The sequence below is a fragment of the Marmota marmota genome, unplaced genomic scaffold (genome assembly GCF_001458135.2).
Source record: "Marmota marmota marmota unplaced genomic scaffold, marMar, whole genome shotgun sequence".
NCBI classification, from domain to species: domain Eukaryota; kingdom Metazoa; phylum Chordata; class Mammalia; order Rodentia; family Sciuridae; genus Marmota; species Marmota marmota.
Genome location: NW_025999853.1, coordinates 50,522,555 through 50,534,221, shown reverse-complemented (window position 1 = coordinate 50,534,221; position 11,667 = coordinate 50,522,555). Strand labels below are relative to the sequence as shown.

The 11,667-nt window shown below is 33.0% G+C and overlaps 1 protein-coding gene across 1 annotated transcript; it reads right to left on the bottom strand.

Moving 5' to 3' along the window:
• Nucleotides 1–801: 801 nt before the first annotated feature.
• Nucleotides 802–1,740, bottom strand: LOC107139850 (olfactory receptor 6C2). The gene has a single exon (XM_015482691.1). The coding sequence runs from the start codon at nt 1,738–1,740 to the stop codon at nt 802–804; it is 939 nt and encodes a 312-aa protein (XP_015338177.1).
• Between the last annotated feature and the right edge of the window lie 9,927 nt (nt 1,741–11,667).

Genomic DNA, 11,667 nt, shown 5'->3' with positions numbered 1-11,667 from the left:
ATATATATATATATNGTATAAGAGACAGTATATATATTTATATATTGTGTGTGTGTGTTTATTTAACTAGTTTTCCTATTTGTGGGAACTTAAAATTTGGTGTTCCAATTAACGTTCATGCATATATTCTGAATTAGTAATTCACAATAAGTGATTTAATGTTTATATTGCTTTAAATTAAGTATATATCTTTTAAGTGGTGTTGGTCTGCTATATAAGAAAATAGCAACTAAATCTTTCCAATTATTGTGAAGATATCTTCAATTCTGATGAATCATAAACTCCTGTTGATATAATCTTTCCCAATATTGTAATAAGCTTGGAATGCATTATTTGGTTTAATATATTTTAGCATTTCTCTGCAAAATTTTAGGATTCTATCTTTTTAATTTTCATTGTTGCATTTATGCTATTCATTTTATAATTCGTATTACAGTAAGAAAGTAGCTAGCACTATTGTCATATAATTTAACTCATAGATAAATTACACAATTTAAAATATTATTTTCTTTCCTTCCCTGGAGCAATATTATTTTCTCAATTTCCCTAACTCAGAAGTGGATAAAAACTTAATTTCTTGGAAATTATATTTTTTTTTAGTTTCCCATTGAAGGAAAACGCAATGCATGAATTTGATTTGAAGTAACAAAGAGTTTAATAAAGGGGAGATCAGGATGAAATGTTAAATGTCAATGAGAATGCTAATTGGACTAAAATGTAGACAGAAAACAATGGAGTAAGTTAGAATCAGCAATAAAACAGTCACAGAATGTTTTATTTTCCTTTGATACATCAAAACTTCTACTTCTTTGAGAGAAACACAATCTTCTTTATGGCGTCATTGAAAGCAAGTTTCACTTGTTTGTTCCTCAAGGTGTAAATGAAAGGGTTCAGCAAGGGCGCTACAGAAGTGGTGAGAACTGAAACTCCTTTATTTATGGCCACCTCCTCCTTTGCTGAAGGCTTGACATAGATGAAGATGCAGCTGCCATAGGTGATGGAAACCACAATCATGTGGGATGAGCAGGTGGAAAAGGCCTTTTTCCTTTGCTGAACAGAGGGGAATCTCAGAATGGTCCTGATGATGTACGTGTAAGACAGAACCACACAGACTAGGGTAATAATGAGGGCAAACACAGCCACAATGATAACCATCTGTTCTATTATCCATGTGTCTGAGCACGAGATCTTTAGGAGGGGACTTGCATCACAGCTGAAATGATCAATGGCATTAGAATCACAGAATTCAAGCTGCAGACCTACACTTAGGGGTGGGACAATAATCATCAAGCCAGCTACCCAACACAAGAAGACTAATAAGGTGCACACTCTGTTGTTCATGATGGTCATATAATGAAGAGGTTTACAGATGGCCACATAGCGATCATAGGACATGGCTGCCAGGAGAAAAAATTCTGTTGCTCCAAAGAGAAAAACAAAAAATATTTGAGTTGCACAAGCATTGTAGGAAACAGTATTGTCTCCAGTTGATAAACTGTACAGGAATCGAGGAATACAGACAGTAGTAAATGAAACTTCTAGGAAGGAAAAGTTTCTGAGGAAGAAGTACATAGGTGTCTTCAGATGGGGATCCACCAGTGTGAGGGTGATAATAGTCAGGTTCCCTGTTACACTCAACATGTAGGTGAGCAACAGAAAGATAAAAAGCACAATTTGCAGTTTTGGGTCATCCGTCAGTCCCAGCAGGATGAAAGTGGTTACTGCTGTGTGGTTCCTCATCATAGAACTTTGATATTTACCTAATCCTTGAGTAAAAGTCAAGATTTTTGAAAGAAAAACATATTCAAATTCTACAACAAAAAGGTGTGCATATAGAAGATCAGCAAATTAGACTATGTTTATCTTCTCTTTTTACATCGTAATCAATATTTGTACTATTCCAGTAGCCTTACTGAATTTTATGTCTACAAGTAGTGGAGATTTCCTTAAGGAATCATGTTATTGTAAAATAATCCAATGGTTTCTTTGATCTTTTGTTGCCCTCAGAATTTACAAATGTAGTTGATTTATCACATACGAATCATTATGTGGATTGGATTTCCATTTCTGTGAAATCTCAAGATTATTAGATTGTTAGAGTGGATAGAAAATGTACTCTAAAAATCAGAAATTTGTTCTTTTTATGTTATATCCTTTGTGGCCACAAAAAAGTGTCTAATACATAACACGTGTTCACTAATTTTTGAAGAAATGATTTAATGTACCTTTATATAATTGTATTTCAATGTTTAAAAAAGTAGAGAATGTTTCAGATAACACTCATAGCTAAAAGGCTTTTACTGCAATGTCTGGAAGAGAAGAATTGCTGTGAAATCCTGATTGTAACCAAGGTAGTTTTTTTATGTTTTCTTCTTTGTTTAATTTACTTTCCTATCTGTATCCCAAAACCATTTCTGTCACACGGACACTCGGTGATATACATTTTTGTCACACGGTGATATAACCAAATGTAATTAGTGATAAAGCCTTTTCATCTTTGTAATATTAATTCTACTCATCTCTGCATATCTGTATTAGAATTTTTATTTAGCCATCCAGTTTTCTGTATTTTTCATAAGCAAATTCAGTGGTAGTGTTTCTAGAGGAAAAATGCTTGTCATAGATATAAATAAATAAACCTACCTTTTGTAAGGGAAAAATAATGTCATAACAATTCTATGGCCCAGAACAGTCACAGTCTGAAAAACTGTTATTCCACTTTTTTTTTTTGCCTGGCCAGGTTTTCTTCTCTTTTCTCCATTCTTCTAGTCTATTGATTCACCTAAAATATTATTAAATTATAAATTTCTTAGGATCCAACAGTTTTGAGGTAAGGAACACAATAGCAGTGAATTTTTCTTTTGCAGTGAACAGAAACCAGGTACATGATGAAGACAAGGCTGAGTGAGGAGGAAAATTCAAGTTTTTTGTTTGTTTTTGTTTGTTTTTAACTTCTCTTTGCTGGTGATTTTGCTATCCCCGAGGAGGTGTGCTCATGGCTTACAATCTTTGTTACACTGGAAATCTTGGGTGTTTGGAGTCTACAGTTAAAAAAAAAAAGTTGAATATTCAACTTTCAAACAGCTCATATTAAGTTGTGAAATACAATCAGATGTTACTTTATATCTCTTATGTTATCTATTAACAGCAGCAAATATGTGTTTTGATAAGGATGTGGAGAGATTGAAGTCTGTGCACCTTTTGATGGGAATGTAACCTGGTATAGTTACTGTAGAAAACATTATGAAGTTTCCTCAGAAAACTAGCAATAGACTGGCTATATAATCTAGCAATCCCACTTTTTGTCATGCTTCCAAAAGAATAAATAACAGTATCCCAAAGAAAAATCTGCATTCCTGTGTTCATTGTAGAAAAAAAATAGCAAAGCTTTGGAAACAACCCAGATGTCAAAATGGATAAAAAGAAAATGTGGTGCACACGATCATACACACACACACACACACACACACACAATGGAATATTATTTAACTATAAAAAGAAAGAAGCCCTGCAATATGGAACAACATGAATGTCCTGAAAGATATTATCAAAGTGAAATGGGTTACAGAAGGGCAAATGTTCCGTGATTCCACTTCCATGAAGTATTTAACATAGTCAGATTCAAACAAACAGTGATTCAGAAGGGTGGTTGCCAGGATCAAAGGAAAAGGAAATGGAGAGTTATTCTGTGGCTATGAAATTTCAGTATGGAAGATAAGTAATTCCAGGGATCTGCTGTGCAAATGGTGCTATTATTAGCACTGCTATTTTGGGCACTGAAAAAAATTTACGAGGGTATATGTCCTGTTAAGTGTTTTTACCAAAACAAAGAAATAAACAACAACAGTTATAAACAAACAAATGAAACCAAAACCTAAAAGGGAAACAAGGATAACTACAAATTACTAGATGGGTACTTAAACATGCCCTGACCAAGTCATTAGTCTTGTCAAAAATCTGGTGAATAATTTAAAAACATGTTTCTTACAATTTTCCATAATAAAATGTTAAAGCAAAGCTTAAAAATTTACAGGAAAATACAGCAACAGATATTTATTTCCCTGATCTCTCAAAAGGTAAAGCAGTTCTCACGTCTACCTTACATTACTTACTCTTGATAAATTTTCATAATTTTGGCTGGAAGCTCCTTAGTGGGTTTAACTGTGTTGTGTTAAGGAAGATGTGACTTGTCCAGGGCTAGCACCATCATCTAAATTTGCTCTGCACACATATTTTGGAGAGTCTTGAATTTTCCTAGTTTCCAAGTTTCACGTAGTTATGTTATATCTTTAGAAACTCTTACTTTGAATATTGGAAACATTTTCTTCGCTCTCCATCATTCTGATAAGAAAATCTGAGAGAGAGAAGAAAAAAAGAATTTTCTTTGGGTTGCAAAGAGTGATGCTCTGATCTTTCTGAGCAGACAGTTAATATTTTCACTCCCTGATATTTATGTTTTCTGCTCTATCTCTGCAAGGCACACTGGGATTACCTGAATTAATAGTCAAGTATCCTTAGTGCCCAGGTTCAGACATCACTTACTGAGCCCTCTGTGTAATTATCCTTGGCAAAGCAACTAGAATAGGCAGCAGCAGAGACACTTTCCTTTGAGACAGTAAGATAGCAAACAAGAATCAGCTAAGGGGTAGGTGCTCATCTTAATGAAAGAGAAGAAAAGCCCAAGTCACATTCAACTCCCCATTCACTCCATTAGAATGTGTAAGGATATAATTCTGTCTGTTAATAAAATATTTTACTGAATCCTCCCTGATAAAATGTTTGGTAGCATATCTACTACATGTGAAAATTTTAATTAACAAAGATTATCATGTATACAAAGTTATTATAATATCCATCATTCTGTTAATCTGAATTTACATTTGAAAACAGGAGAACATATATAAGATGGACATTATTTGTTCTGTATGAAAACAATGCATCTTCTTATTGGTTTGTGTTTGGAGACTTCCAGCTTCTGTCTTTTAGTTATTTATAAAATACAAAATAAGTTATGAATTACAGTTGACCCTGTTCTAGAGAATATTATCGCTATTGTACAATGCAATCAACTTTTTTTAAACATCCATTAATGAGAAAGAATAGATAATATTTGTCTACATGGGATTTATTTTACTATCCATATTGTTCTCTAGTTATATCCATTTTTTGGCACTTGATATTATTTTTATAGCTGAAGAATCTCTCGTGATTTCTAATTCAGACAATTAGCTATTAGTTCACAGAAACACTAAGGATTTTTGTAAGTTGATTTTTGTATCATGCTACTTTGCTGAATTAATTTTAGTTAGCTAAATAGCTTTTTAGTGGAGTTTGGGGGATTTTCTGTACATAAGAACATATTGCCTTACAAACAATGACAATATGATTTCCTCTTTACCAATTAAGATGCCCTTTATTTCTTTTTTTTGCCTGATTGTTCTTGCTAGAATGAAAGTGGTGGAAATAGCATTATTATTCCAGATGTTAGAGAGAAAGCTTCCAGCTTTTCTCCATTCAGCATGGTTGCAACTGTTGACTTACCATTTATACACTTTATTGAGATACTTAAAGTGTTCTGTTTTTATCATGAAGGGATTGCAAGTTTGTATCAAATGCCTCTTATACATCTACTCAGGTGATTATATATTTCTGTCCTTCATTTTGTTGATGCTGTATATCTTGTTTATTGATTTGCATATTTTGAACCATCCTTGCATCCCTGGCATGAGTCCCACTTAATCATGGTGCATAATCTTTTTAATATGTCATTTGGTTCAGTTCAGTTTGCTAGTTGTTTTTGAGAATTTTTGCATTTACATTCATTGAGGATATTGGCCTGTAGCTTTGTTTTTTTGTTAAGTCCTTGTCTAGTTCTGGTATCAGGGAAATTAATGCTAGCCTGATAGAAGAAATTTGGAAAAATTCCTCCTCTTCAATTTTACTGAACCACTTAAAAATGAAAATAACATATGTTACATATTTGATAGAACTTCATAGTGAAGCCATCTAGTCCTGGGTTTTTCTTTGAAGGGAGATTTTGTTTACTGATTGAACCTCATTATTCACCATTGGCTGTTCAGTTTTTCTATTTCTTCATGATTAAATCTTGGTAAGGTGTACATTTCCAGGTATTTGTTTTCCTTTCTTCTAGCTTATCAAGTTTTGGTATAAGTTGTTCATAATAATATCTAAGGTTTCACTGTATTTCTTCAGTGCCAATTTTAATAATTTAATTTTCATCTCTGATTTAGTTTGTTTGAATATTCTCTGTCTTTTCAATAGTCTTGCTAGGGAATTGTCACTTTTCTTTATTTTTTTGAAGGAGCAGCTCTTCATTTAACTTTTTTTGGTGTTTTTTTTTAATTTTATATTCCACTCATTTTGTCTTAGATCATTATTTCTTTCCTTTTACTAATTTTGAATTTTGTTTGTTCTTTTTCTACTGATTTGAGATGCAAAGATATATTCTCTATTTAAGGTCTTTACTTTTTTGGTGCACGTGTGACTGCTGTGAACATTCTTCATAGTACTGCTTCTGTTGTATAACATTGGTTTTGGTATGCTGTGTTTCCAATTTCAATTGTTTCAAGAATTTTTTAAACTTTATTTACTATTGGTTATTCAAAACTGAGTTTGTTTAATTTCCCTGGATTTATATAATTTCCAAAGTTTTTTTATTGATTTATAGTTTTATTATGTCATGCTATGTTTGGAAAAGTTAAATGAATATGATCTCGAGTTTTAAAATATTTATTGAGATTTGTCTTGTAGCCTATCATATGATCTATTTTGAAAATTATTCCATGGTTTTAGAAGAACATGCATTCTTCATTTGTTGGATGGAAGGTCTGTAGATGTCAACAGACAATTAATTCTGCTGTTTCTTTGTTGATTTTCTGCCTGAACAATTCTGTGCATTCCTGAAAGTGGGGTGTACAAGTCCCATACTATTATTGGTTTGGAGTTGATTTCTCCCTTTACATCTATTAATATTTATTTTATATATTTGTATGCTCAAATATTGGAAGCATATATAACTATTATTTCCTTTTGCAGAATTGACCCTTCATCACTATTTAATTACTTCCTTGTATCATTTTTTAGAATTTATTTTTTATTTCCTTTTTTGGTCTTGGTTGTGCTGGGGATTAACCTCAGGGCCTCACACATTCTAGGAAAGCACTTTAGCACTGAGCTACACCTCTGACCCTATAGATTTTTATTTAAGGTATGGTTTCATGATGTAACTGTGGATTCCCCGACTTTATTTTAGATTCTATTTTCATGGAACATCTTATTACATACCCTCACTTCTAGTCTCTGTGAGTCTTAAAGGTGAATTGTGCTTCTTGTCAGAAATGTATAGTTGGTTCTTTTCTTTTTTGTTGTTGTCATTTAACTACTTCACTTCTTTTATTAGAGAATTTAACATGCTTACATTTAAATAAATTATCAATAGGGAAAGAGTTTTTTCCTCATTTTTTTTTAATTTATATATGACAGCGGAATGCATTACAATTCCTACTACACATCTAGAGCACAATTTTTTATACACAGTATATTCACAACAATTCATGTCTTCATACCTGTACTTTGGATAATAATGATCATCACATTCCACCATCATTAATAACCCCATGCCCCCTCCCTTCCCCCACAACCCCTCTGCCCTATCTAGATTTTGTCTATACCTCCCATGCTCCCACTCCTTATCCAATTATGAATCAGCCTCTTATATCAAAGAATACATTCAGCGTTTTTTTTTTTTTCGGGGGGGGGGGATTGGCTAATTTCACTTAGCATTATCTTCTCTATCAATTTACCTGCAAATAAAATGATTTTATTCTCTTTTTTGCTGAGTAATACTCCATTTTGAATATATGCCACATTTTTATTATCCATTCATCTATTGAAGGGCATCTAGGTTGGTTCCACAGTTTAGCTATTGTAAATTAAGCTGCTATGAATATTGATATGGCTGTGTCCTGTAGTATGCTATTTTTAAGTCCTTTGGTTATAGTCCGAGGAGAGGGATAGCTGGGTCAAATGGCAGTTTTATTCCCAATTTTCCAATTGATCTCCATATTGCTTTCCATATTTACTGCACCAATTTTCAGTCCCATCAGTAGTGTATGAGTGTACCTTTTCCCCAAAATCCTCGCCAATACTTATTGTTGTTTGTAAGCATAATAGTTGCCATTCTGACTGGAGTGAGATGATACCTTAGAATGGTTTTGATTTGCATTTCTCTAATTGCTAGAAATGATGAACATTTTTTCATATATTTGTTGGTTGATTGAATATCCTCTTCTGAGAATTGTCTCTTCAGGTCCTTGTCCCATTTATTGATTGGGTTACTTGGTTTTTTGCTGTTTAGCTTTTTGAGTTCTTTATATACCCTAGAGATTAGTACTCTGATGTGTGAGGGGGAAAGATTTGCTTCCAAGATGTAGTCTCTCTATTCACCTCGCAGATTGTTTCTTTTGCTGAGAAGAAATTTTTAGTTTGAGTCCATCCATTTATTGATTCTTGGTTTTAATTCTTGTGCTGTAGGAATCCTATTAAGGAAGTTAGGGCCTAATCCCACATGATGGAGATTAGAGCCTACTTTTTCTTCTACTAGACACAGGGTCTCTGGTTGTATTCCTAAGTCCTTGATCCATTTTGAGTTGAGTTTTGTGAATGGTGAGAGGGGTTTAATTTCATTTTGTTGCATATGGATTTCCAGTTTCCCCAGCACCCTTTGTTGAAGAGGCTATCTTTTCTCCAATTCATGTTCTCGGCACCTTTGTCTAATATAAGATAATTGTAGTTTTGTGGGTTGGTCTCTGTGTCCTCTATTCTATACTGTTGGTCTACTAGTCCGTTTTGGTGCCAATGCCATGCTGTTTTTGTTACTATTGCTCTGTAGTATAGATTAAGATCTGGTATAGTGATGCCACCTGCTTCACTCTTACTGATAAGAATTGCTTTATCTCTTCTGGATCTCTTATTTTTCCAGATGAAGTTTATAATTGCTTTTTCTATTAGTATGAGGAATGCCATTGGAATTTTGATCGGAATTGCATTAAATCTGTATAGTGCTTTTGGAAGTATGGTCATTTTGATAATATTAATTCTGCCTATCCAAAAACAAGGTAAATCTTTCCATCTTTAAAGGACTACTTTAATTTCTTTATTTAGGGTTCTGTAATTTGTATTGTATAGCTCTTTTTCACCTCTTTTGTCAGGTTGATTCCCAAGTATTTTCTTTTTATAGGCTATTGAAAAATCTTTTTTCCCTACTTTCCCTTTCTGAGGATTTGTCACTGATATACATAAATGCCTTTGATTTATGGGTGTTGATTTTATATCTTGCTACTTTGATGAATTCATTTACTAGTTCTAGGAGTGTTCTGGTGTAACTTTTAGGTTCTTCCAGGTATAGAATCATATCATCAGCAAATAATGCCAATTTGAGTTCTTCTTTTCCTATGTGTATCTCTTTAATTTCTTTCATCTGTCTATTTGCTCTAACCAGTGTTTTTTAAGAGCTATGTTAAATAAAAGTGGTGAAAGAGAGAACCCCTATCTTGCTCCAGTGTTTAGAGGGAATGCCTTCAATTTTTCTCCATTTAGAATGATGTTGGCCTGGGGCTTAGCATAGATAGCTTTTATGATGTTGAGATATGTTCCTGTCATTCCTACTTTTTCTAGTGTTTTGAACATAAAGAGGTACTGTATTTTCTCAAATGCTTTTTCTAAATCTATTGAGATGATCCTATATATGATTTTTATCTTTGAGTCTATTGATATGATGAATTACATTTATGAATTACATCCTGTATGTTAAATCAATCTTGCATCCCTGGGTTGAATCCCACCTGACCATGAGGCACGATCTTTTTGATATGTTTTTGTATTTGATTTTCCAGAATTTTATAGAGAATTTTTGCATCTATGTTCATTAGAGATATTGGTCTGAAGTTTTCTTTCTTTTTTCTTTTTTGATATGTCTATGCCTGGTTTTGGCATCAGAGTGATATTGGCCTCATAGAATGAATTTGGAAGTGCTGCTTCTTTTTCTATTTCCTGAAATAAATTGGAGAGTATTGCTATTAGTTCTTCTTTAAAGGTCTTGTAGAACTCAGCTGTGTAACTGTCCAGTCCTGGGCTTTTCTTGGTTAGTAGATTTTGATGGTGTCTGCTGTTTCATTATTTTAAATCGATCTGTTTAAATTGTGTATATTATCCTGATTCAATTTGGGCAAATTATATGACTCTAGAAATTTGTCGATGCCTTTGATATCTTCTATTTTATTGAAGTACAAGTTTTCAAAATAATTTCTAATAATCTTCTGTATTTCTGTAGTGTCTGTTGTGATATTTCCTTTTTAATCATGTTTGTTAGTGATTTGAGTTTTCTCTCTCCTTCTCTTCATTAGCATGGCTAAGGGTCTGTCAATTTTATTTATTATTTCTAAGAAGCAACTTTTTGTTTTGTAAATTTTTTCAATTGTTTCTTTTGTTTCAATTTCATTGATTTCCACTCTGCTTTTAATTTTTTCTTGTCTTCTGCTTCTTTTAGTGTTGATTTGTTCTTCTTTTCCTAGGGCTTTGAGATGTAGTGTTAAGTCATTTATTTGTTGACTTTTTCTTTTTTTAAGGAATGAACTCCATGCAGTGAACTTTCCTCTTAGAACTGCTTTCATAGTGCCCCGGGGATTTTGATCTGTTGTATCTGTGTTCTCATTCACCTCTAAATTTTTTTAACATCTTTCTTGATGTCTTCTGTAACCAATTGTTCATTCAGTAGCATAATATTTAGTCTCCAGGTGTTGGAGTGGATTTTATTTCTTATTTTATGATTGATTTCTAATTTCATGCCATTATGATCTGATAGAATGCAGGGCAGTATCTCTACTTTTTTGTATTTCCTAAGAGTTGCTTTGTGGCATAGGATATGGTCTATTTTAGAGAAGGATCTGTGTGTTGCTGAGAAGAGAGTATATTATCTCATTGAAGGATGAAATATTCTCTATGTGTCAGTTAAGTCTAAATTATTGATTATATTATTGAGTTCCATCTTTTCTTTGTTCAGCATTTGTTTGGAAGATCTATCTAGTAATGAAAGAAGCATGTTAAAGTCACCCAAAATTATTGTGTTGTGGGCTATTTGACTCTTGATCTTGAGAGAGTTTGTTTATTGAACATAGCTGCTCATTGTTTGGGGCATATATATTTATAATTGCTAAGTCCTGTTGGTATATGGTTCCCTTTAGCAGTATGTTGTGTCCTTCTTTATCCTTTTTGATTGCCTTTAGTCTAAAGTCTACTTTATTTGATATGAGCATGGAAATCCCTGCTTGCTTCCACAGCCCATGTGATTGGTATGATTTTTCCCAACACTTCACCTTCAGTCTGTAAATGTCTTTTTCTATGAGATGAGTCTCTTGGAGGCAGCATATTGTTGAGTCTTTTTTTAAAATCCAGTTTTCTAGTCTGTGTCTTTTGATTGGTGAGTTTAGGCCATTAACAGTTATGGTTATTATTGAGACATGATATGTAGTCCCAACCATTTTTGTTTATTTTTGATATTTAACATGACGTAGTTTCTCCTCTGATCAGATTTTCCTTTAGTGTAATCCCTCCCTCTCCTGATTTTCATCATTGTACTTCATTTCCTCT